Source organism: Rissa tridactyla, chromosome 27, assembly GCF_028500815.1.
Source record: "Rissa tridactyla isolate bRisTri1 chromosome 27, bRisTri1.patW.cur.20221130, whole genome shotgun sequence".
NCBI lineage: Eukaryota > Metazoa > Chordata > Aves > Charadriiformes > Laridae > Rissa > Rissa tridactyla.
Window position 1 is genome coordinate 976,669 of NC_071492.1, and position 23,906 is coordinate 1,000,574.

A 23,906-nucleotide genomic window follows, 5' to 3' on the forward strand; every position below is an offset into this window, starting at 1 on the left:
GCTTGTCCCTGTCCTCCACGTCACCCCACAAGGGGTCCCACCTCCCCTAAGGTGACCCACTGGTGGGTGGGGGGGGGGGGGAGGGGGGACGCTCAGCCCTGTCCCCACCCAGAAGAGTTTAGGGAAGGCGTCAGGGTGAGAGTCACCAGCGTCCCCAGGGGGCACAGATGGACAGGGACAGGCAGCGGAGAGGGGTCACGGGTGTCCCCACACGCCGCTGGGGCCACCCCAAGTGTCACCGAGGGCTGTGCGTGCGTGAGGGTGACGGGTGTCGTCCCCCACGAGGGTAGCACCCGGGTGACAGGGCAGCCCGGCTCAACTCGAATAATATTTTCTTTATTTACATGTTAAAGAATCGAAAGGTTCGAAACATACAATAAGATGAAAACACGGCTCTAAGGGTCTAAGGTGGGGGGGGGGAAGGGGAGGGGGGGGGGAACCAACAACAAAAAAAAAAAAAAACAAAAAACAAAAAACAAACCCAAAACAAAATAAAACGAGTAGAAAAAAAAAAAAATTATACAGTCAACGTAAAAAACAGGCGGCCCCTCCCTCCCCCCTTCCCCACGCGGGGACATGCTGCCCTGCTCGCCTGCCGGGGGGGGGGGGGGGAGGGAAGGGGGGGGTATGTACAAGGCGCGACCCGGGGCCCCCCACCAGCACCACGTGGCGCAAATAAATTAAAAATCCTCCACAGACGAGGGGAGGGGGAGGGTGGCAGCTCCGCCCCAGGGGGGTTGGAGGGGGGTAGGGAAGGGCCCCCCCCCTCCCCAGCAAACCCAAAACTCGGGACTCTCAACTCCCCACCCCCCCCACCCCAAGAGATTTTTTTTTTTTTTCCTCCTTTTTAAAAGTTTTTTTTTTTTGTTTCTCCCCCCCCTTTTTTGTTTTTTTATTTTTTTCTTTTTTTTTTTTTTTTTCTTAAAAACCCCAAACTTTTCCCCTTTGGAAAAAATCCCGCAAGTCAGAAAAAAAAAATTAATAATAAAATAAAACAAAACAAAAAGAAACAACCACCCCAAAACCAACCACCCCACCCCCCCCGCAACCCCTTAAAACAACAAACAGTAAAACCTGCTGGGGAGGATGAGGGCAGGGGGGGCCAACCCCACAGCCAGGCCCCCCCCTGCCTCCAGCGCCACCTGTAAACACCAGGGTGTCCCCCCCCCTCTTCCCCTGTGCCCCGAGAGTCCGTAGGGGGCTCAGGCGGCGGGGTGGGGGGGCTCCCCCACGGCCCCCCGTCCTGCCGGGCGGGCGCCCTCAGTCCGGTTCACCTGGGTCCGGTCCCGCAGAGCCTCTTCCGAACCTGCCCGCGCTCCGCCCGGCTGCCGCCGTTGTGGGGCTCCGGGACCCCCCCCGCCCCCCCTATCCCGAATCCGAATCGCTGGTGTCCGAGGAGGAGGAACTGGAACTGGAGCTACTGGAATCCGAACTGGAACTGGAGGCGCTGAGGCGGGAGACGGCCACTTGCTGAGCAGATTCCGCTTTTTCGCTGGCTGCAAGGTAACGGCACCGGGTTCAAGCGGTGGATGCGGTGGGAAGGTTGGGGGGGGTGGGGGGGAGGGAACGGGATGGGGGACACAGAAAATGCGGCGCCATCCGGCAACGCCGCCCCCACCGCGGTACTCACCCTTCTTTGGGGGCTTCTTGGTGGAGTTGAGTTGGCCGCTGACGTCCTGCAGCCGCTTCTCCAGCTCCCGCTTCTTCTCCAGCGCCAGTTCCTCTTTCGTCTTCCCCACCGGCTTCTTCATGGCTGCGGGGAGAAAGACAGGGGGCGTGTGTGTGAGGCCTCAATTCGGATTCAAACACATCCCTCCCCCAAAAAAAAAGAAACCCCCCCCCCGGTGCAACCCCTTACTTTCGCTGTAGGGCTTGCGGGGTTTCTTCCGCAGGCAGGAGAGGACGTAACGCTCCAGCTCCCGCAGCGTGGAGGGTTTGAGGGTCTCGAAATCGATCTCGATCTCCTCGGGGTTGGAATCGCGCAGGGAAGGTTCCCGCGACTGGATGATGTGAACCACCCGGCCCAGCTTCTCGCCCGGCAGCTTGTTGATATCCAAACTCAACTGCCTCTTCTCGTCGTAGGTCATGGGTTTGCTTTCTTCCTCCTCCTCCGAATCGTACAGTGCCGGCGGCGGCGGCAACGCTGCTTTCGCCGCCTTCTTCGAATTCCTGCCAGGAGAAACGTGGCGTCAGCGGCGTCAGGGGGTGCCACAAAAATCCCCCTCCACCACCAAACCCGCCCCCCTCCCCCCAGCAGGGTCAGCAGCACTCAGACAAGGTTTGGCTTGTTCCAATCGTTTCCTCGCCACGGTCGCTCTGCCGGGGAAAGAGTCATCACTGCCACTGCCGCCATCCCCCCCCCTGACACCCCAATGCCACGCCGGGCACCGCACTCACTTGGAGCTGCCGCCGCTGCCACCACCGCCGCCGCCACCGGCTTTCTTGGCTTTACGGAGCTGGGCCTGGCGCGCCCGGGCTTCCTCGTCGCCTCCCCGGCCTTTGTGCTTCTCCGATTTCTTCTTTTTCTTCTTCTCGCGCTTCTTTTTAGGTTTGGAAACGGGGCCCTGTGAGAGGGCAGCCAGCTGCTCGTGCACGGCCCGCAGCTGTGGGGGGAGACAGGGGGTGAGGCTGGCACGGGGAGGGGGGCCCGGGAGGCGGCGCAGCCCCCGCTGCGGCCCTCACCTGCTCCTGCAGCTCGGCCAGGCGGTTGGCGCGTTCCTCCTCCGAGTCCGAGCTCTCCTCACTCTCCGATGAGCTCTCGCTGCTGCTCTCGTCCTCCTCGTCGTCTTCGTCGTCCTCATCGTCCTCATCCTCGTCGCTGGAGGATTCTTCGGAGGAGGATTTGGAGAGGGCGCCGGCGAGCGGGGCCGACACCGAGGGGGGGGCTGGCGTCCTGCGGCTCATCCGGCATCTTGGCGTAGCTGAACTCGAAGACGTCCTGCCAGGAGAGCGGGGTCAGTGCGTGGTGGGACGTTTTGGGGGCTGTCGGGGTTGGGGGCCAGGGGGGGGGACAGACACACACCCGCCACCCCACTCACCTGCAGCTTGCGGGCCATGGCCACCACGTCGTGGTCGGGCGGGTTGTACTTGTAGCAGTTGGAGAACATTAACCGCACGTCGGCAGCGAATTCCTGGGCGTCGTGGTAATCCCGGTTCTCCATCTTCCGCTGTGGGGAGAGCAAACAGTGAGCGGGAGCTCCGGGGGGGCCAGGAAAACCTCAGAGTGCTGCCCCCTCCAAAAAAAAAAGAAAAAAAAAAAAAAGGACTCCTTCCCCACTTCCCCACCTTGATGGTGCTGAGGTCCATGGGGTGCTTGATGATCTCGTGGTAGTCGTGCAGCCCCAGGGCCGAGGCGTCGACGGGCTTGTAGAAGGGCCAGGCGTAGGCCGCGTGTTTCTTGGAGAGCAGCTCCTTGAGGATCCCGTTGCAGTATTTGAGCTGCTCCGAGAGTTTGCCCTTCTTGGAAGTCTGGTGCTGCTGGGAATCCGGTAAATCCTTTTTTGGGGGTTTAATGGGGCGACCGCTTTCCCGGCGGGCAGGGATTTTGGCCGCCTTGGCCTCCAGCAAGGTGGCCGAGGGTGAGGACTCCCCGCTGGTGGCGATGATGGCCGTGGTGGTGGGGGTGGTGGTGTCCGCTTTCCGCTTCACGCCCTTCTTCTGCCGAAAAGAAAAAAAAAAAGGGGGAGAAAAAACACACGTGAGGTTGTGGGGGGGTGAAAAAAAGGCAGCCCCACACTCCAGCCCCACGGAGCCTGCTCTTCTCCTACCTTGGCCACGGGCTGGGTGGGAGCGGGCGCAGCCAGGACGGCCGGGGCGGTGGAGTGCAGCGACTTGAGGAGCGGAGCAGAGATCACGGATGGGTGGGGAATGTTGACTATGGTGGTGGGGATGTCGGGGCTCGGGGTGTAGACAGCGGTGTGGGACACGGAGGAGACAGCCGGTACTTGCTGAGCAGCCGTCAGTCCCGCCAGGAGCGCTGGGCCGAGATAAGAAGCCCCTCGTCAGCGCTGCTGCGAGGTGCAGGACACCATCGGGGTGTCCCCGTTACCCAACACCCGCTCTGAGGTCCCACCTAACGTTCAAGCCCCCACCCAAGCTGCTGTCCCACCCCGGGTGACGTGACTGTACCTGCTGCCCGGGACGCTCCCTTCTTATGGCTGTTCTTGGCCACCGGCACCACGATCTCCTGCTCTTCCGGTGGCATCTGGGCCACCTTCTGCAAGAAGATCTTCTCCAGGGTTTGGGCCATCAGCACAATGTCATCTGTGGGCTGCGGGGAGGAGCAGAAGCAGTGTCAGAGTCCGTCGGGAAGGTGCCACCAGCGGCGCTGGGCAGCGCCGGGGCGGTTCTCACCTTGTTGTAGATGTAGCAGTTGGTGAACATGGTGTTGAAGTCCTGCATGCACTCCGCAGCCCCCCAGTAATAGTTGTTCTCCAAGCGTCGCTTGATTGTCCCCATGTCCATGGGCTGCTTGATGATCTTGTGGTAGTCCTGCAAAAAGGATGCAGGACCGGGGGGGCGGGTCAGGGGAGTGGCGTTGACCGCACCGTGTCCCCCCCACCGTGCCCGGTCTCCCCCGTTGCTCAGCACCCAGCGAAGCACCGGCTCGTCCGCGTCGGAGCCGGGACCGGCGCAAAGCTCACGTTAGCGGCTGCCCGCTCACACACCAGCTCTCACTCGTCACCCAAGCGCAGGCAGGGGGTGCATGGAGGTGGGGGGGGGGTTCCAAAAAAAAAAAAACACCACCTCCGGACCTGGTCCCCACCCGAGAGTGCCACCGTCGCCCTCCGCCCATGGGGGCGAGAGGGTCCCTAAGTGCCTGCAGGGGAGCCTACATTATGGGGGGGCATAGCCGGACCCCGGCGTTTGGAGGGCACGCACATCCCACACCAGAGGTGGGACGGGGCCGATGGGGGGAGGTGTTGGGGGGGGGAAAGGCAAGCTACCACTAAATTTAAGAGCAAAACCTACGTGGAAATTACCTCTGGGCTTTAACTCCTTGGGCGCCACAGGTGCACGGGGGGGCTGGCGTTTAATATTGGGGTCACAGGATGTCTTCTACAAATTCATGGATGGGAATCTGCAAAACGCATTCAGGGCACAAGAGATTAGGTGGGGAAGCGTCCGGGTTACCTCTAGAGCGGCTGCGTCACCTCATCCATACCTTTGGAGGGGACATTTGGGACAAGGGGAGAGGGCGGCAGCTGCTCTGAGGACGCCCCCAAGACCAGCCCGGACGCCTATGAGGGGCTGATTGGGGGGGGGGGCAGGTTTAGGCCCCCAGGGGAGGGTGAGGACAGCACAGCCCCGGCACCTGCAGCTGCATCTCTGTGGCGGAGCCCTGGGAAGGGGACGGCGCTGGCCCTGGCACTCTCAGGCTGGGGACAGGGGAGGGAGGACACGCCATGTCCGGGGTCAGGCAGGACAAAAATTTAGCCATACGCCTGCCTGACACCCCCTGCCTGCGCATGCCGGCGTGGTGGTGGTGGGCGAATGAGAAGGGAGGGGGACACACAGACACACTCACGCACGCCCCGGGCGCCGTTAACTTCTCCCGCACCCGCCCGCGGGGCTCGTTACCGGCAGGCCCAGCTTGACAGCGTCGACGGGTTGACGAAAGGGCCAAGCAAACTGATGCTTCCACAGAGCCTTCATCACCACTTTGTGCAGATACTGCAGCTGGTTGGTGACCCGCCCCGGCTTCTTGGGGTTGGAAACCTCCGGCGGAGGGGGGTTCACCTGGGGGGATTGCAGGGCCGGCACCGATGCCATGGTGGGGCTCTCGAAGCCCTCGTAGAGGAGCGAGGGTTTGCGGATCCGTTTGCCGGGGGTTGACTCCGTTGCCAGGCCCATGAGCCCGGCATTGCCCTCCCCCAGAATCCTGCAAGGGGAGCAGAGACAGGGTTAGGGAGGGGGCAGCTCCGTGGCATGGCAGGGGTGGGGGGGGGGGCAAACCACCCATAAGTCACCAGCGCTGGGCCATGGGGTTCCCAGGGGAAACCCCCAGAAGGAGCCAAAGGCTCCCAACACCACAATTAAGGGCGGAAACATCACCGTGCCCGGCTACAGCGCAACAGAGGGAGACAACGCAGTTCCCCAGGACACGGGTGATGTCCCACCGCGCATGCCCCCCCCGGGTGAGGTGGGGGATTTGACCGTGAACTCTGTCTGCGCCCGTTAATTGCTGCCAAGCGGGCGGCCGGGTCCCCCGCCGGCGACGGCGGAGGCGTTTGCGCCGGCGCAGCCGGAGCCCAGAGCTTGGCGCGGGTCCAGGCTCGCCCTCGAACAAAGAGCCGGCGGCGCGGGGCTGCGTGCGCGCGCAGAGGTGACGGGGCCGGTGCGGTGACGGTGCTACCGCGCGTCGAGGCGACGGAGACACCGCCAGTGTCACCCCGCTCTCCGAGGCCGCGGCCGGAGAGATCCGGCGGGATTTGGGGAGGCGGTGAAGCCCCACGGCGCCACTGTACCGTTACATCAACGCCAAGGCCAAGATAGCAGGTGGCTCGTCACTGCCCTGGTGACAGGGACCCAAAACCACCCGTGGGGACAATGCAGGACTCGGGGGACCCAGAGTCCCAGGGACGCGGCACAGCTGTGACAGTGTCACACTCGCAACCGAGTTTTGCGCCACTTTAAGGGCAAAAATCAGCGTTTTAGGGCAACAACCAGACGCTTTAGAGCTACGACAACCCGCTGAGAGGCAGCACGAGGCACAGAAAATATCCATAACACAGGAAAAAATCTTGTCACAAAGCAAAGCAGGAGCCGCCACCGTGGCAGCAGGGACCCCCGGGACACTGTCACGAAGGCGCGGGAGGTTTCCAAGGGCTGACCCAGCTTCTGCCCCAAAACACCCAAACCTGGGGCGGGGGGGGGGGAAACCCCCCTTTGCCCTCAGCTGACCCACGGGTGACTGTCACCCACCGGCCTGAGTGTGTCACCCCCCATGGCCCTGCGGCTGTCACTCAGCGCCGGGCTACCAAGGGCACGGCGTAAGTGCCAAGGACAGTGGCCCCCGGCGACAGGGCCACGCGTGGCCGTGGGGTGGGGGGACACCCCGTCCGCCTGTCCCCAGGTCACCGGGGGAGGGGGACAGCCCCCGACCCACCGTGTCGCCACCACAACCCACGCGTGACACCGCCCCCCCCCCCCCCCGCCAACTCCCCGTGTCACCGGCGCCGGTACCTACTTGCTCTGGGGATTCACATTCTGCAACATGCCGGCGGCTGCGTGCCCGGCCCGCGCTCCCGGCCGCCCTTCGGCTCCTTCTCCTCCTCCTCCCGCCGCCGCCGTCTCCTCCGACGACCCCCCCACTTTGCCCCGAGCAAAGGGTTCGGCGGTAACGGCCCGGCGGGGCCTCGTCCCCCCCGCGTCAGCGCATCACCGAGCGGCGGGGGAGGGGGGACGAGCCCGGCGCCCCCTTCCCTCCCCCGGGCAGGGCGCGGCCGGGCCTCAAGCGGCGGCTCCGGCGGCCGGGACCATCCACCGGCCTTCACATGAAGGGGCGCGGAGAAAATGGCGGCGGGGAGCAGGAAGAGTAAAGTTAATGGGGGGGGGGATCCCCTCTTCGGAGCCCCCGGCGGGCCCCAAATCCTGCGCGATCCCGGTTAATACAGGCCTGGCCGCGTCGCTGGGCGCCGGCTGCGTCGGCGGAGGGCGGGGATGAAGCGGCAGGCGACGGTCCGGCGGGCGGATGACGGCGGATTGTACCGGGGAGAGGTTGTGGGGTGGGGAGGGAAGAAGAAGATCAGCGGCCGGGCTCCATCTTGGCTCCCTCAGGGGAGGGCGGGAGCGGGGCGGGGGGGGGTGTGGGCCCCCCTCGCCGCCGGCCGCAGGCAGGGGTCGCTACGGAGGCCGGGGAGGGTCCGGCGAGCCCTCCGGGGAGCGCGGAGGCGGGGGTTGGGCCGCCCCGGCGGAGGATGGATCCGGTTTGGGGCCGCCCCCCTTGCGCGCACCGGGGCCCGACCCGCTCCCTCCGCTCGTCCCAGCGAAATGGCGCCGCTCGGCCGGCCCCCCGCCGCCCTTATATAGACACCCGCCAGCCCCTCATTGGGCGGCGGCGTCGTTGACATCATCAACCCGCCCACGCCCGCCCCGGCGCGGCCTCATTGGGCGGAGGCACGCCCAGCGCGACGCGCCCATTGGCCGCCCGCCGCGCCACTCAACCCCCCTCTCTCTCCCCGCCCCTCCCGCCCTTCCGCCCGGCGCCTCAGCCCACGCAGCCGGCGGCCTCGCCCCCTCATTGGCCGGCGCTGCCATTCGTTGCGAGGGGATTGGCCGGCGGGTCACGTGAGGGGGCGGGCCCGGGGCGGGCGGAAGCGGCGGTTGGCGGTTGTTTGTCGGGAGAGGGACGAGGAGGAAGACGGGGGCAGGCCCGGTCGCCATCTTGCCCGGCGGCGGCAACGGCGGTCGGACAATGAGCCCGGCGCTCCCGGGGGGGTCCCGCGGCCTCCCCGCCACCCCGGCGGCGCCAGACCCCGGAGGGGATCCCCCACATCCGCCCTCACCCCCCTCGCGGGGGCCCCACGGGCCTCAGGGCCCGGCCACACCGGCCCCGCCGCGCCTTGCCTCCCTCCGCCTCCCCCCCCCCCCCCGCCCCACCAAGCACAGGGCTCCCCCCGCGCCCACCGGGCCCCCCTCACGGCACGGGGGATGCTCTGACCCCCCCGGACACGCCGCCGCTGCGGCCGCCGGCCCCGATCCGCGGGTCACCACCCCCCCCGCGCCTCACCGTGGGGGGGGGCCCTGCGGCCCCGGGACCCCCCCCCGCCGCCCGTGGAAGGGGGGGGTCCTTCACACCCCCCCGGCGCCCGCCACGGCCCACGGGAGCCCCGACCCCCCACCCACGGGGGGTTGGCCCGGGCTCCCTCCGTTCCACGGGCTCGCAGGACACCAGTGGGTCCCTGCCCCCCCACCGCCTTCCTCTTCTCCTCCCCGCCCCCCCCCCCCCCCCCCCCCCGCCACGCCGTGACACAGCACTTGGGCCCGCCGCCGCCCCCGCGCGAACACCCAAACATGGCGCTTTTCGCCCCAAACCGCCGCGCACAAAACCCGCCCCCCCCACCTGCCCCTCAACGCCTTTCCTCGCCGCCCATTGGTCGCCGCGCCGCCGGGGTGGCGGGACAACGCCTTGACTGACAGCTCCCCGCCACCACGTGACCTCCCGCCCCACTCCGGGGGGGGGAAGGGCGAGGCCCCCCCCCCCTCCCTCCCGTCACTCACCTGAGCCGCCCCCACGCCGGGCCGCGACCCCCGGGCCCGCTTCATCCGTGCCCCCCGCCCTCCGCCACCGCCCGCCCCCAAAACCCCCCGTTTTGGGGGCAAAAAAAAAAAAAAAAAAGATTAAAAAAATACATCCCAGGGCAGAAAAAGGGAGCCACGCGCTACGTCACCCGCGCCCCGATTGGCTCCCCCGCCGTCACGTGGCGCCCCGGCGGCTCCCACGGCCCCATTCATCCCCCCCCCCCCCGCCCAGCCCGCCCGGCGGGACCCGCGGGGCTCCGCGGGGTCCTAGTGCCGGCCCCGCGGGTGGTGGTGGAGGTGGGTGGTGGGGGGGGTGGGGTGTTACGGCGGCCGCGCATGCGCGCTGCGGGCCTGCTGCAGCGGTGCGGTGCGGGGGTGCGGGGGGGGGACGCCCACGGGGGAGCGGGGCCGGGGTGTTGGGGTGGTCCACGGGGGTGCGGGGCAGCGCAGGGGTGCACCCCTCGAGGGTGTATCGGGTGTGGGGGGGTCCGGTATGGTGGGAAGGGTGCGCGGTGGGAGTCACCCACTGGGGGGGGGTGGTGGGGGTGTCGCGACAGCGCCCCGCACCCACTCGTGGGGTGCGCGATGTGGTGGGGAGTGAGGGGCTGGCAGGGGGTGAGAGGAGGGGTTGGGGTACGCCGCGATGAGGGTGCGGGGGGGTGCGGGGAGGGGGGGCACTGGGTGCTGCACTGGGGGCAGGACACTGGAATTGGGGGTGCACTGGGTGCAGGGCGTGCAGGAGTAGGGGTGCACGGTGTTGCACTGGGTGCAGGCACAGGAATGGGGGTGCACTGGGTGCAGCACATGCAGCAGTGGGGGGCACTGGGCCCCAGGCATGCAGGAATAGGGGTGCATGGTGCTGCATTGGGTGCAGGGAATGCAGGAATTGGGGTGCGCAGGGCATGCAGGAATAGGGGTGCACTGGGTACAGCACGTAGGCATGGGGTGCACTGGGTACATCGCATGCAGGAATGGGGGTACCCAGGGTGCAGCACATGCAGGTCTGGGGTGCACGGTGCTGCACTGGGTGCAGGGCACACAGGAATAGGGGTGCACAGTGTTGCACTGGGTGCAGGCACAGGAATAGGGGTGCACTGGGTGCAGCACACATGGCAATGGAGTGCACTGGGTGCAGCACATGCAGTAGTGGGGGGCACTGGGCCCCAGGCATGCAGGAATGGGGGTGCACGGTGCTGCACTGGGTGCAGGGAATGCAGGAATAGGGGTGCGCAGGGCATGCAGGAGTAGGGGTGCATGGTGCTGCACTGGGCGCAGGGCACACAGGGCTGGGGTGCATGGTGCTGCATGGCATGCAGTGCATGCAGGAACAGGGGTGGACTGGGTGCTGCACACACGGCAATGGGGTGCACTGGGTGCAGCACATGCAGCAGTGGGGTGCACTGGGCCCCAGGCATGCAGGAATGGGGGTGCATGGTGCTCCACTGGGGGCAGGGAATGAAGGAATCGGGGTGTGCAGGGCGTGCAGGAATAGGGGTGCACGGTGCTGCACTGGGTGCAGGCACAGGAATAGGGGTGCACTGGGTAGGGGGTGCACTGTGTTCATCGCACACAGGAATCGCGTGCACTGGGCCCTGGGCATGCAGGCATGGGGGTGCACAGTGCTGCACTGGGTGCAGGGCACGCAGGAATAGGGGTGTGCAGGATGCAGGGCATGCAGGAATAGGGGTGCACTGGGTACAGCACGTAGACGTGGGGTGCACTGGGTACATCGCATGCAGGAATGGGGGTACACAGGGTGCAGCACATGCAGATTTGGGGTGCACGGTGCTGCATTGGGTGCAGGCACAGGAATGGGGATGCACTGGGTGCAGGGAATGAAGGAATCGGGGTGCGCGGCGCATGCAGGAATAGGGGTGCACGGTGCTGCATTGGGTGCAGGCACAGGAATGGGGGTGCACTGGGTGCAGGGCGTGCAAGAATAAGGGTGTGCAGGGCATGCAGGAACAGGGGTGCACAGTGCTGCACGGGGCGCAGGGCATGCAGGAATAGGGGTGCACTGGGTGCAGGGTGTGCAAGAATAAGGGTGTGCAGGGCATGCAGGGACAGGGGTACACGGTGCTGCACGGGGCGCAGGCACAGGCATGGGGGTGGACTGGGTGCGTGACACGCAGGCATGGGGTGCGCTGGGTGCATTGCACACAGGAATGGGGGTACACAGGGTGCAGGGCGCACAGGGCTGGGGTGCGCGGTGCTACACTGGGTGCAGAGCACAGGAATAGGGGGCTACTGGGGGCAGGGCATGCGGGAACAGGGATGCACTGGGTGTAGCGCGCACAGCAATTGGGTGCACTGGGTGCATTCCACACAGGAATGGGGGTGCACAGGGTGCATTGGCATGCAGGGACGGGGTGCACAGCGTTGCGCAGGGCAGAGGGATAGGGGTGCACTGGGTGCAGGGCACACAGCCAAGGGTGCACAATGCTGCACAGGGGGCAGCGCATGCAGGCGTGGGCGTGCGCTGGGTGCGTAACACGTAAGAAAGGGGCGCAGAGTGTTGCACTGGGTGTATGACACGCAGGCATGGGGGTGCAGTGGGTGCATGGCGCACAGGGATGGGGTGCACAGTGTTGCGCTGGGTGCAGCACGTGCAGGGATGGGGGTGCCCTGGGTGCAGCCCCTCCAGGGATGGGGTGCACAGCGTTGGACAGGGTGCAGTGCACAGAGGGATAGGGGTGCACTGGGTGCATTCCACACGGGAATGGGGGTGCACTGGGTGCGGTGCACACAGGGCTGGGGTGCACAGTGCTGCACTGGGCGCAGGGCATGCACCAAAGGGGTGCTGGGTGCTGCAGCGCACGCAGCGGATGCAGGGCATGCACGGGATGCGGTAGAGGCACTGGCTGCAGCGCGTGCAGCGAGTGCAGTGCACGCAGCGGGGCGTTGCAGCGCGCGGGGTCCCGGCAGGTGCCACGTCCCCCATCACCCCCTGCAGCCATGGGAGAAGACAACCCACCCCACGCCGGGGTGTCCCCTAATTAATAGAGGCCGGGTATTAATTACACCCACGCTAACGAACGCGAGCCATTCCAACCACCACGCCGGGAGCCGGGGGGGAGGGGGAGGGTCCCCAAGGTGGGGGGTCCCCATCCCCGTGGCGTGGGTGGGTGTTGGGGGGTGGCGGGGAGCACCCTGCCCCATGCCTGGACGCCTGGGTCCGCTCTGTCACAGCAGCTGGGCGCCGCGCGGGGACCTTCTCCCCAGCAACGGGTGACGGGAGGCCCGCGGGGCCCGGCCATTGGTGCCACGGCCGGGCCACGGCGCCGGTGGCCGCGGCACCCACGGGTGGCGGGTGGCGGAGGGATGGGTGCCGCGGGCGGCAGCGGGGTGCTGGTGGCCCAGCTGCTCTGGGTGGCCCTGGCCGCCGCTGTCACCGACGGTAGGAGGTCGCGGGGTGGTGGCACCCATGGGTGGGGGGGTGGGGGGGGTGGAAAGGGGGGGGGGGGCTGTGCACTAGTGCAAAGGGGGTGAGTGTGAGCAGGCGGGGGGTGCACTAGTGCGAGTGTGGGGGTGAGCACTAGTGCAAGGGGTGCGAGTGTGAGCGGGGGGGTGAGTGTGAGCAGGGGCTGTGTGACAAGTGCAAGACGTCAGGTGGGGGGTGCATGGGGGGCTGTGCACGAGAGCAAGCAGGGGGTGAGTGTGCGGGGGTGGGGGGGTGCATGCTAGTGCAAGGGGGGTGAGTGTGAGCGGGGGGTGAGTGTGAGCGTGCAAAGGGAGGTGAGTGTGAGCAGGCGGGGGGTGCACTAGTGCAAGGGGGGGGCGAGTGTGAGCAGGGGCTGTGCGGTAGTGCAAGAAGTTGTGCGTGGGGTGGGGGGGGTGTACGGGGGGCCGTGCACTAGTGCAAGGGGGGGTGAGTGTGAGCAGGGGGGGGGCTCTAGTGCAAGGGGGGTGAGTGTGAGCTGAGGGTGAGTGTGAGCAGGAGGGTGCCCACCCTGCCCCCCTGCCTGCACCCCTGCCTACACCCCTGCCTGCATCCCCTCCTGCACCCCATCCTGCCCACATCCCTGCCTGCACCCCTCCTGCCCTCACCCCCCCTGCACCCCTGCCTGCTCTTCTGCCTGCACCCCGTCCTGCCTGCACCCCTGCCCTCACCCCGTCCTGCATCCCCTCCTGCCCTCACCCCTGCCTACACACCTGCCTGCACCCCTCCTGCCCTCACCCCCTCCTGCTCCCCTGCCTAAACCCCTGCCTGCATCCCCTCCTGCACCCCGTCCTGCCTGTACCCTGCCTGCACCCCTCCTGCCCTTGCCCCCTCCTGTGCCCCATCCCGCACCCCTGCCCACACCCCTGCCTGCACCCCTGCCTACACACCTGCCTACACCCCTCCTGCCCTCACCCCATCCTGCACCCCTGCCTGCTCTCCTGCCTGCACCCCACCCTGCCTGCACCCCTTGCTGCATCCCCTCCTGCCCACACCCCTGCCTACACCCCTCCTGCCCTCGCCCCATCCTGCACCCCCTGCCCACACCCCTGCCTGCACCCCTGCCTACACACCTGCCTACACCCCTGCCTACACCCCTCCTGCCTGCACCCTGTCCTGCACCCCATCCTGCCCTCACCCCTGCCTACGCCCCTCCTGCCCTCACCCCTTCCTGCACCCCTGCCTGCTCTCCTGCCTGCACCCCATCCTGCCCACACCCCTGCCTACACCCCTCCTGCCTGCACCCTGTCCTGCCTGCACCCCTGCCCGCACCCCTCCTGCCCTCGCCCCCTGCCCGCACCCCTGCCCGCACCCCTGCCTGCACCCCTGCCTACACCCCTCCTGCCCTCACCCCATCCTGCACCCCCTCCCGCTCCCCTGCCTGCACCCCTGCCTGCACACCTGCCTACACCCCTCCTGCCCTCACCCCATCCTGCACCCCTGCCTGCTCTCCTGCCTGCACCCTGTCCTACCTGCACCCCTGCCTGCACCCCTCCTGCCCTCACCCCCTCCCGCACCCCCTCCTGCACCCCTGCCTGTACCCCTGCCCACACCCCTGCCTGCTCCCCTGCCTCCTGCAGAGCCGGCGGTGCACAGCCTGGCCGAGGTGCTCTTCTGCCAGCCGGCCATGCCCTCGCTGGGGCTGGCGCTGGCCTTCGACACCGACCAGCTCTTCTGGTTCGACTTCCCCGGCTCCCGCTGGACCCCCCGCCTGCCCGACCTCCCCCCCTGGCCCCTCGCCCTGGAACCCCCCGCCCAGCTCCTGCGCGACGCCACGCTCTGCCAAGACCTGCGGCGCGGGCTGACCAAGCTGGCCAGCGGCGAGATACCCGAGTCCAAGGGTAGGTGACGTGGGCGACGTGACCCCCATGTGCCACCACCCGCCGCGTGCCACCGTCGTCCCGTCGACGTGGTCCTCCACGACGTCCTTCTCAGTTGGATGGAGTTGATGGAAGGACTGTTGGGTGGATGGTGGCATCCAGAGAGTTGTGGTCAACGGCTCCATGCCCAGATGGAGACCAGTGAGGCATGATAACCCTCAAGGGTCCATACTGGGACCAGTACTGGTCCATGCCTTCATCAAGGACACGTGCCACCATTGTCCCGTCAACATGGTCCTCCACAACATCCACAACGTCCACAACGTCCTCTCTCAGTTGGATGGAGTTGATGGAAGGACCATTGGGTGGATGGTGGCATCCAGAGAATGGTGGTCAATGGTTCAATGTGTGGATGGAGACCAGTGAGGGGTGGTGGCGCTCAAGGGTCCATACTGGGAGCGATACTGTTCCATATCTTCATCAAGGACATGTACCACCATCGTCCGTTCAACATGGTCCTCCATGGCATCCTCCTCAGCTGGATGGAGTTGATGGAAGGACCATTGGGTGGATGAGGAACCGGGTGGATGGTGGCATCCAGAGAGTGGTGGTCAATGATTCAATGTCTGGATGGAGACCAGTGAGGGGTGGTGGTGCTCCAGGGTCCGTACTGGGACCAGTACTGGTCCATATCTTCATCAAGGACATGTGCCACCATCGTCCCTTTGACATGGTCCTCCACAATGTCCTTCTCTCTCCGTTGGATGGAGTTGATGGAAGGACCGTTGGATGGAGTTGATGGAAGGACCATTGGGTGGATGGTGGCATCCAGAGAGTCATGGTCAACAGCTCCATGTCGAGATGGAGACCAGTGAGGCATGATAACCCTCAAGGGTCCATACTGGGACCAGTATTGGTCCATGCCTTCATCAAGGACACATGCCACCATTGTCCCGTCAACATGGTCCTCCACAACGTCCACAACGTCCTCTCTCAGTTGGATGGAGTTGATGGAAGGACCATTGGGTGGATGGTGGCATCCAGAGGGTCGTGGTCAATGGTTCAATGTCTGGATGGAGACCAGTGAGGGGTGGTGGCGCTCAAGGGTCCATACTGGGACCAGTACTGGTCCATATCTTCATCAAGGACATGTGCCACCATCGTCCCTTTGACATGGTCCTCCACAATGTCCTTCTCTCTCCGTTGGATGGAATTGATGGAAGGACCATTGGGTGTATGGTGGCATCCAGAGAGTCATGGTCAACGGCTCCACGTCCAGCTGGAGACCAATGAGGAGTGGTGGCCCTCAGGGGTCCATACTGGGACCGGTACTGTTCCATACCTTCATCAACCACAGAGATTGGTGGGATCTAGGGCAACCATGAGCAACCTGGTCTGGGTGAAGATGTCCCTGCTCATGGACTAGGTGACCTTTGAAGGTCCCTTCCCGCCCTAATGATCCTTTGATTGATTCCGTCCCGCCTCGTCCCTTCTCGCCCACCGCAGGCATCCCGGTGGCCAACGTCTTCCCGCTGCAACCCCCGGCCTTGGGTCAACCCAACACCTTGGTGTGCATGGTGGCGAACATCTTCCCGCCGGCGGTGGAGATCAGTTGGCAGCTGGACGGGGTCCCCGTCACCCAAGGGGTCATCCACACCCACTACACCCCCACGGCCGACCTGGCCTTCGTCCGCTTCTCCTACCTCCCGGTGACGCTCGCCGCCGATGACATCTACACCTGCCTCGTCACCCGCGAAGCGGACAACACCTCCGTCGTCGCCTACTGGGGTGAGCGCGGGGATGGGGACACCGGGGGGGGGACACTGGGGGTGGGGGGGGGGTGGTGACCCCCCCCCCAAACCTTTCTTGGTGTCCCCCCCCCATCCTGTAGTGCCCCAAAAGGTTGTCCCCTCCGAGGTGCTGGAGACGGCGCTGTGCGGCGCCGCCATGGCGCTGGGCATCCTGCTGGCGCTGCTGGGCATCACCATGATCCTGTTGGCACGACGCGGCACCCACGGTATGGCCCGGACCCCCCCCCTCTCCCGGGGGTCACCCCGGTGGGTGGGGTGGAGTGGGGGTGGGTGGGGGGGTGTGTTGAGGAGGGGACTGTCACCAAACCCGCTCTTGTGTGTGTGTGTCCCCCTCCCAGGTTGAGCACAGGGCGGTGCAGAGGACGGCGCAGCTCGGTGCAGGAGTGAAGATGGCGGCAGCGGGGGGCGGGGTATTAAACCTCTCGGCGGTGGTTGCGCCCCTGTGTCATCGTCTGTGTCGTCGTGTCCCCCCGCCCCCCCCAACATGGCAGGGCGGGAGGTGGCCCGGTGGTGGCTTCTCCGCTGTCACATATTGGGGTTGGGCTGGCTCACAGCCCCCAAAAGAGCCATGCCCAGGGTCGTGCCTCAGTTTCCCCACTGGAAAAGGTGGGATATGGCCACGGTGGTGGCTTCTCCGCTGTCTGATACCGGGGTTGGGGTGGATCACAGCCCCCGAAAGAGCCATGCCCAGGGTCGTGCCTCAGTTTCCCCACTGGAAAAGGTGGGATATGGCCACGGTGGTGGCTTCTCTGCTGTCACATATTGGGGTTGGGCTGGCTCACAGCCCCCGAAAGAGCTGTCCCCAGGGTCGTGCCTCAGTTTCCCCACTGGGAAAGATGGGATATGGCCACGGTGGTGGCTTCTCCACTGTCTCATGTTGGGGTTCAACCAGACCACACCCCCCTCCAGAGCCGTGCCCAGGGTCGTGCCTCAGTTTCCCCACTGGGAAAAAATGGGATATGGCTACGGTGGTGGCTTCTCTGCTGTCTGATACCGGGGTTGGGCTGGCTCGCAGGCCCCAAAGAGCCGTGCCCAGGGTCGTGCCTCAGTTTCCCCACTGGAAAAGGTGGGATATGGCCACGGTCGTGGCTTCTCCGCTGTCTGATATTAGGGTTGGGCTGGCTCACAGCCCCCAAAAGAGCCATGCCCAGGGTCGTGCCTCAGTTTCCCCACTGGAAAAGATGGGATATGGCCACGGTGGTGGCTTCTCCTCTGTCTGATACCGGGGTTGGGCTGGCTCGCAGCCCCCAAAGAGCCGTGCCCAGGGTCGTGCCTCAGTTTCCCCACTGGAAAAGGTGGGATATGGCCACGGTCGTGGCTTCTCCGCTGTCACATATTGGGGTTGGGCTGGATCACACTCCCAAAGAGCTGTCCCCAGGGTCGTGCCTCAGTTTCCCCACTGGAAAAGGTGGGATATGGCCATGGTGCTGGCTTCTCTGCTATCTGATATTGGGGTTCAGCAGGATCGCAGCCCCCAAAGAGCTGTCCCCAGGGTCGTGCCTCAGTTTCCCCACTGGGAAAGATGGGATATGGCCATGGTGGTGGCTTCTCCGCTGCCTAATATTGGGGTTCAGCAGGATCACAGCCCCCCCCAGAGAGCCGTGCCCAGGGTCGTGCCTCGGTTTCCCCACTGGGCCAGGGTGCTGCCAAGCCCAGCCCTGGGGCACAGTTCACTTGGCTTCGCCCCTCGCCGGTGACGCAGGGCGCCGGGGCCAAACCCCTTGGGCCAAGCCCCGAGGAGGAGGAGGAGGTGGAGGAGGTGAAGGAGGAGGAGTGAGCTAGCTGGCAGCGGGGATGAAGGCAGGGCGACGCAGGCCGAAGGGACACCCGCCATGAGGCTGCTGGGGGTGCTGGGGCTGGCGCTGAGCTGCCGGGGGGCAGGTAGGATGTGTGGGGTGGGGGGACGCGGGGGCAACGGGTTTAGGGCCACCGGGGCCACCCCGATGATCCCCTTCGTAGGCGCCTTCGTGATGCATGTGGCCAGCTCCTGCCCGCTGGCGGCCAACGGCTCGGCCCTGGCCTTCGACTTCGCCATCTTCTTCAACAAGAAGCCGCTGGTTTGTTACGAGCCCGACGCCCGGCTCTTCGTCCCCTGCGACTGGGGGCTGCTGCACCTGCAGGCCATCCTGGTGGCCGCCATCCTCAACAGCAACAGCACCTGGGCGGCACGCGCCGAGGCCCGGCGGGAAGTGTGTCACCAACTGGCCCCTCACTTCTGGGCCTCCACGGCGCTGCGGCGGAGTGAGGGTCCCCCGGGGCCGGGCGCGGGGCGTTGGGGTGTGGGGGGGTGGGGGGCGCAGGGGGTTGTCGCACGGGGACCTTGCACGGGGCGTTGGGTGGGGGACGCGTGGGGACGTTGCATGGGGACGTTGTACGAGGACATTGCACGAGGCGTTGGGTGGGGAATGCAGGGGGGGGTGTTGCACGGGGTTGTTGCAGGGGAACGTTGCACGAGGACGTTGCACGGGGACTTGGGTGGGGAAAGCGTGGGGTTGTTGCACGGGGACATTGTACAAGGACAGTGCATGGGGACATTGCACAGGGACTTGGATGGGGAACGCACGGGGACATTGTACGGGGACATTGTGCGGGGACTTTGCACGAGGACGTTGCACGGGGACTTGGGTGGGGAATGCATGGGGTTGTTGCACGGGGACGTTGCACGGGGACGTTGCACGGGGACTTGGGTGTGGAACGCATGGGGTCGTTGCATGGGGACCTTGCACAGGGACTTGGGTGGAGAATGCACGGGGACATTGTGCAGGGATATTGTACGGGGACATTGTGCGGGGACTTTGCACGAGGACGTTGCACGAGGCCTTGGGTGGGGAATGCAGGGGGTTGTTGCACGGAGGTGTTACGTGGGGACGTTGCACAGGGACTTGGGTGGGGAACGCGTGGGGTTGTTGCATGGGGACGTTGCACAGGGATGTTGTATGAGGACGTTGCACGGGGACTTGGGTGGCGAACGCATGGGGTTGTTGCACGGGGATATTGCACGAGGACGTTGCACAGGGACTTGGGTGGGGAACGCGTGGGGTTGTTGCACGGGGACATTGTACAAGGCCAGTGCACGAGGACGTTGGGTGGGGAATGCTCGGGGACGTTGCACGAGGATGTTTCACGGGGCCATTAAATGGGGACATTGGACGGGGACACTGGGGACATTGGATGGGGGCATTGCACGGGGGTCTCGCACGGGGACGTTGCACGAGGACCCCCCACGAGGCCATTGTGGGGTGAGGAAGGGACCGTCCCCAGCGCCTCCCATCCCCTCTCTGCCCCAGCGCCGCCCCAAATCCGGATCGTCCCCGTCCCCGTCCCCAACGCCGCCGCCGCCGTCCACCTCACCTGCCACGTCTGGGGCTTCTACCCCCCCGAGGTGACCGTCCTCTGGCTGCGCAACGGGGACGCGGTGGCCTCCGAGGACATCCCCAAGCTCCTGCCCAACGGCGACTGGACCTACCAGACCCAGGTGACCCTGCGCGTCACCCCCGAATCTGGGGACACCTTCACCTGCTCGGTGCAACACGTCAGCCTGGAGCAACCCCTGCGGGAGCACTGGGGTGAGCGCGGGTGACGGGGACGTGGCACCCGGACACTTGGGTGCCCCCCCCCCCCCCGCCATGGCTCAGCGTGGCCCTTTTGTGTTCACCCCCCCACACCCCCCCCCCATCCCCTGCCTCCAGGTCCCGGCTTGTCCCCGGGGTTGACGGCAAAGGTGGTGGCGGCGGCGGTGACAATGACGCTGGGGCTGGTGGTCTTCGGCGCTGGCACCTTCATCTACTGCCGTCAGGCGCCGGGTGAGGGACACGTGTAGGGACACCCGGTGGGGGGGGGAAACGCGCTGGGGGACACGGCACCCACTGGAGTTAAGGGCCGGGTGGGGGCTTAAGTTGTCTTCTTGTGTCTGCCAGGTCCTGGTGCTGGAGCTGGTCCCAGTTCTGGTCCTGGTCCTGGTGCTGGTCCTCGTCTTGGTCCCAGTCCTGGTCCTGGTACTGGTTCTTGTCCCGGTCCTGGTCCCAGATCTGGTCCTGGTCCTGGTCCTTGTCCTGGTTCTGGTCCTAGTTCTGGTCCTGGTCCTAGTCTTGGTCCCAGTCCTGGTCCTGGTCCTGGTCCTGGCCTTTGTCCTGGTCCTGGATCTCATCCCAGTCCCGGTTCTGGTCCCAGTTCTGGTCCCGGTTCCGGTCCTGGTCCTGGATCTTGTCCCAGTCCTGGCACTGGTCCTAGTCCTGGTCCCAGTCCTGGTTCTGGTCCTGGTCTTGGATCTGGTTCTGGTCCCAGTCGCCGCCCTGGTCCCTCCGTGGCCACGAGCGACTACCAAGTGACCAGAGTCTGAGCCCCCCCCCCCCCCCCAAATAAAGACCCCCCCCGCTCCGTGGCTTGATCCGCCGTCACCTTTGTGAGCCGGGGGGGCGGGCAGAGCCCCCCAGTGCTCCCAGTTTGGGAGGCAGAAGGGTTACTGGGAGGGGGGGGAGGGGTTAGCGCCACGGGCGGAAGCGGTGTTGGGGTGGGGGGGGGACGACATGGACCTTTGGGTCCCCAGCCCAGTTTGGGGGGGTTGGGGGGGGGAGATGTGTGTGTGGGGTGGCGGGGGGGTGTGGGTGTGTGTCCCATTGGGATCGAGCGGGGACAAAGCCGGGTGACACCCGGCCGCGGCACTATGTCCAGGTGGTGGCCGCCGCTTGGGTGGCCTTTGCCGGCAACTGGTGACGCCCGCTGGGTGCTGGCCCGTATTGGGTGCCCCATGGCCCGCCCCCCCCCACTCTGTGGCATGGGGGGTGTGGGGGGGGGCCAGGCCGTGGGGTGCAGGCGGGTGGCCGGGGTGGGGGGGGACACACACAGAGCGCGGCTGGACGCCCCGGAAGCCACCCTGCCATGCTGGTGCTGCTGGCCCTGGCCCTGGGGGCCCGGGGGGCAGGTGGGGGTCGCGGAAGGGGACGGTCGGACGGGGGTGGGGGGTGGACAAGGTGGGGGGGTGGGGATTGGGTGGGGGGGGGAATTCGCTCAGTGGGACCTTGGGGATGGTTTGGGGGGGGGGGGGCTTCACCCTATGGGACCTTGGGGAGAGTTTGGGGGGGCTCTGCCCCATGGAACCCCAGGGATGGGGGGATGAGGGGGGGGGGCTCAGTCCTGCAGGACCTTGGGGACAGTTTGGGGGGGCTCTGCCCCATGGAACCCCAGGGATGGGGGGATGAGGGGGGGGGCTCAGTCCTGCAGGACCTTGGGGACAGTTTGGGGGGGCTCTGCCCCATGGAACCCCAGGGATGGAGGGATGGGGGGGGGGGCTTCACCCTATGGGACCTTGGGGAGAGTTTGAGGGGGCTCTGCCCCATGGAACCCCAGGGATGGGGGGGTGAGGGCGGGGGGGCTCAGTCCTGCAGGACCTTGGGGGCAGTTTGAGGGGGCTCAGCCCTGTGGGACCCCCAGGGACAGTCTGGGGGGGGGCCCTGCCCCATGGGACCCCAGGGACGGTTTGGTGGGTGGGGGCTCAGCCCTGTGGGACTTTGGGGACAGTCTGGGGGGGGGGTCTGCCCCATGGAACGCCGGGGATGGTTTGGGGGGGGGCTCAGCCCTGTGGGACCTTGGGGACAGTCTGGGGGGGCTCTGACCCATGGGACGCCAGGGACAGTCTCGGGCGGGGGGCTCTGTCCCATGGGACCCCAGGGATGGTTTGGGGGGGGGGGGTGTCAGCCCTGTGGGATCTTGGGGACAATCTGGGGGGAGGGGGCTCAGCCCATGGGACCCCAGGGATGGTTTGGGGGGGGCTCAGCCCTGTGGGATTTTGGGGACAATCTGGGGGGGGCTCAGCCCTGTGGGACCTTGGGGACAGTTTGGGGGGGCTCTGTCCCATGGGACCCCAGGGATGGTCTGGGGGGGGGCTCAGCCCTGTGGGACCTTGGGGACAGTCTGGGGGGGCTCTGACCCATGGGACGCCAAGGACAGTCTCGGGGGGGGGGGCTCTGTCCCATGGGACTCCAGGGATGGTCTGGGGGGGGCTCAGCCCTGTGGGACCTTGGGAACAGTTTGGGGGGGCTCAGCCCATGGGACCCCAGGGACAGTCTCGGGGCGGGGGGCTCTGTCCCATGGGACCCCAGGGATGGTTTGGGGGGGGCTCAGCCCTGTGGGACCTTGGGGACAGTCTGGGGGGGCTCTGACCCATGGGACCCCAGGGACAGTCTCAGGCTCTGTCCCATGGGACCCCAGGGATGGTTTGGGGAGGCTCAGTCCCGCAGGACTCTGGGGATGGATGGAGGGATGGGGAGGGATGGCGATGGATAGGGATGGAGATGGATGGAGGGATGGGAATCAATGGAGATGGATGGGGTGGATGAAGATGGATGGGGATGGATAGGGATGGGAATGGATGGAGATGGACAGGGATGGATGGAGATGGATGGGGATGGATGGGGATAGGGGGATGGATGGGGATCGGGATGGAGATGGATGGAGGGATGGAGATGAGTGGAGATGGACAGGGATGGATGGAGGTGCATAGGGATGGATGGAGGGATGGAGATGGATGGGGATGGATGAAAATGGATGGGGATGGATAGGGATGGAGATGGGTGGAGGGATGGGGACAGATGGAGGGATGGAGATGGATGGAGGATGGGGATGGATGGAGATGGATGGTGTGGATGAAGATGGATGGGGATGGATAGGGATTGATGGAGGGATGGAGAGAGATGGAGATGGGTGGAGGGATGGGGACGGATAGGGATGGAGATGGACGGAGGGATGGGGATGGATGGCGAGGGATGGGGGTGGCTGGAGGGACGAACAGAGGCAGCCAGGAGATGCCACCTACCCCCGCATCCCCCTCGTAGGCGCCTTCGTGATGCACGTGCCAGCTCCTGCCCGCTGGCGGCCAACGGCTCCGTGCTGGATTTCGACTTCAGCATCGTCTTCAACAAGAACCCGCTGGTTTGCTACGACTCCAATCACCGGCTCTTCGTCCCCTGTGACTGGGGGCTGCTTCACCAGGTGGCCGCCAGGTTCGCCACCGTCCTCAACAACGGCAGCGCCTGGGTGGAGCGCGTCGAGGCCCGGCGTCAGGCTTGCACCAACTGGTCCCCCAGTTCTGGTCCTCCCACGGGGCTGCGGCAGAGTGAGCCCTGCGGCGCACGGGGGGCTTTGCTCGGGGACGTGGGGCAGGGTGTTGTGTTGGGGGGGGGTTGCAGAGCATGTTGCATGGGGCGGGGCGGGGGGGTTGCGTGGGGCTGTTGCATGGGGACATTGCATGGGAATGTTGCAACGGGGACATGTCATGGGGACGTTGCATGGGAACGCTGCTTGGGGACATTGTATGGGGACGTTCCCTGGGGACGTTGCTTGGGGACGTTGTATGAAGGTGTTCCATGGGGACATTGCATGGGGACGTTGCTTGAGGACATTGCATGGGAACATTGCATGGGGACGTTCCATGGGGATGTTGCTTGGGGATGTTGCATGCGGGTGTTGTTTGGGGACGTTGCATGGGGACATTGTATGAAAGCGTTCCATGGGGACATTGCATGGGGATGTAGCTTGGGGATGTTGTATGGGACATTGCTTGAGGACGTTGCACAGGGATGTTGCATGGGAACATTC

At 65.8% G+C, this 23,906-nt stretch overlaps 3 protein-coding genes across 4 annotated transcripts; 2 read left to right on the top strand and 1 right to left on the bottom strand.

Annotated features, from left to right (window-relative positions):
- Positions 1-315: 315 nt before the first annotated feature.
- On the bottom strand, positions 316-8,075 carry BRD2 (bromodomain containing 2). The gene is given in 13 exon segments (XM_054183705.1): positions 316-1,496; positions 1,631-1,753; positions 1,859-2,169; positions 2,398-2,603; positions 2,683-2,883; positions 2,885-2,938; positions 3,039-3,167; positions 3,286-3,657; positions 3,768-3,976; positions 4,129-4,270; positions 4,354-4,491; positions 5,581-5,881; positions 7,190-8,075. Coding segments are annotated over 13 exon segments (2,346 nt in total). The 5' UTR covers positions 7,219-8,075; the 3' UTR covers positions 316-1,365.
- Positions 8,076-11,878: 3,803 nt separating this feature from the next.
- Positions 11,879-16,756, top strand: LOC128901687 (class II histocompatibility antigen, M alpha chain). Of its 2 annotated transcripts, none has more exons than XM_054183829.1 (5): positions 11,879-12,253; positions 14,263-14,523; positions 16,009-16,290; positions 16,394-16,519; positions 16,652-16,756. In XM_054183829.1, the coding sequence occupies exons 2-5, from the start codon at positions 14,310-14,312 to the stop codon at positions 16,654-16,656; spliced, it is 627 nt and encodes a 208-aa protein (XP_054039804.1). In that variant the 5' UTR covers positions 11,879-12,253; positions 14,263-14,309; the 3' UTR covers positions 16,657-16,756. The 2 variants fall into 2 exon arrangements, with proteins under 2 accessions (XP_054039804.1, XP_054039803.1); XM_054183828.1 differs by lacking the exon at positions 11,879-12,253 and adding an exon at positions 12,462-12,640.
- A 1,310-nt stretch (positions 16,757-18,066) lies between these two features.
- LOC128901601 (HLA class II histocompatibility antigen, DM beta chain) lies at positions 18,067-20,652 on the top strand. The gene is made up of 5 exons (XM_054183671.1): positions 18,067-18,194; positions 18,273-18,554; positions 19,601-19,879; positions 20,003-20,116; positions 20,231-20,652. The coding sequence occupies exons 1-5, from the start codon at positions 18,146-18,148 to the stop codon at positions 20,650-20,652; spliced, it is 1,146 nt and encodes a 381-aa protein (XP_054039646.1). The 5' UTR covers positions 18,067-18,145.
- Positions 20,653-23,906: the final 3,254 nt, after the last annotated feature.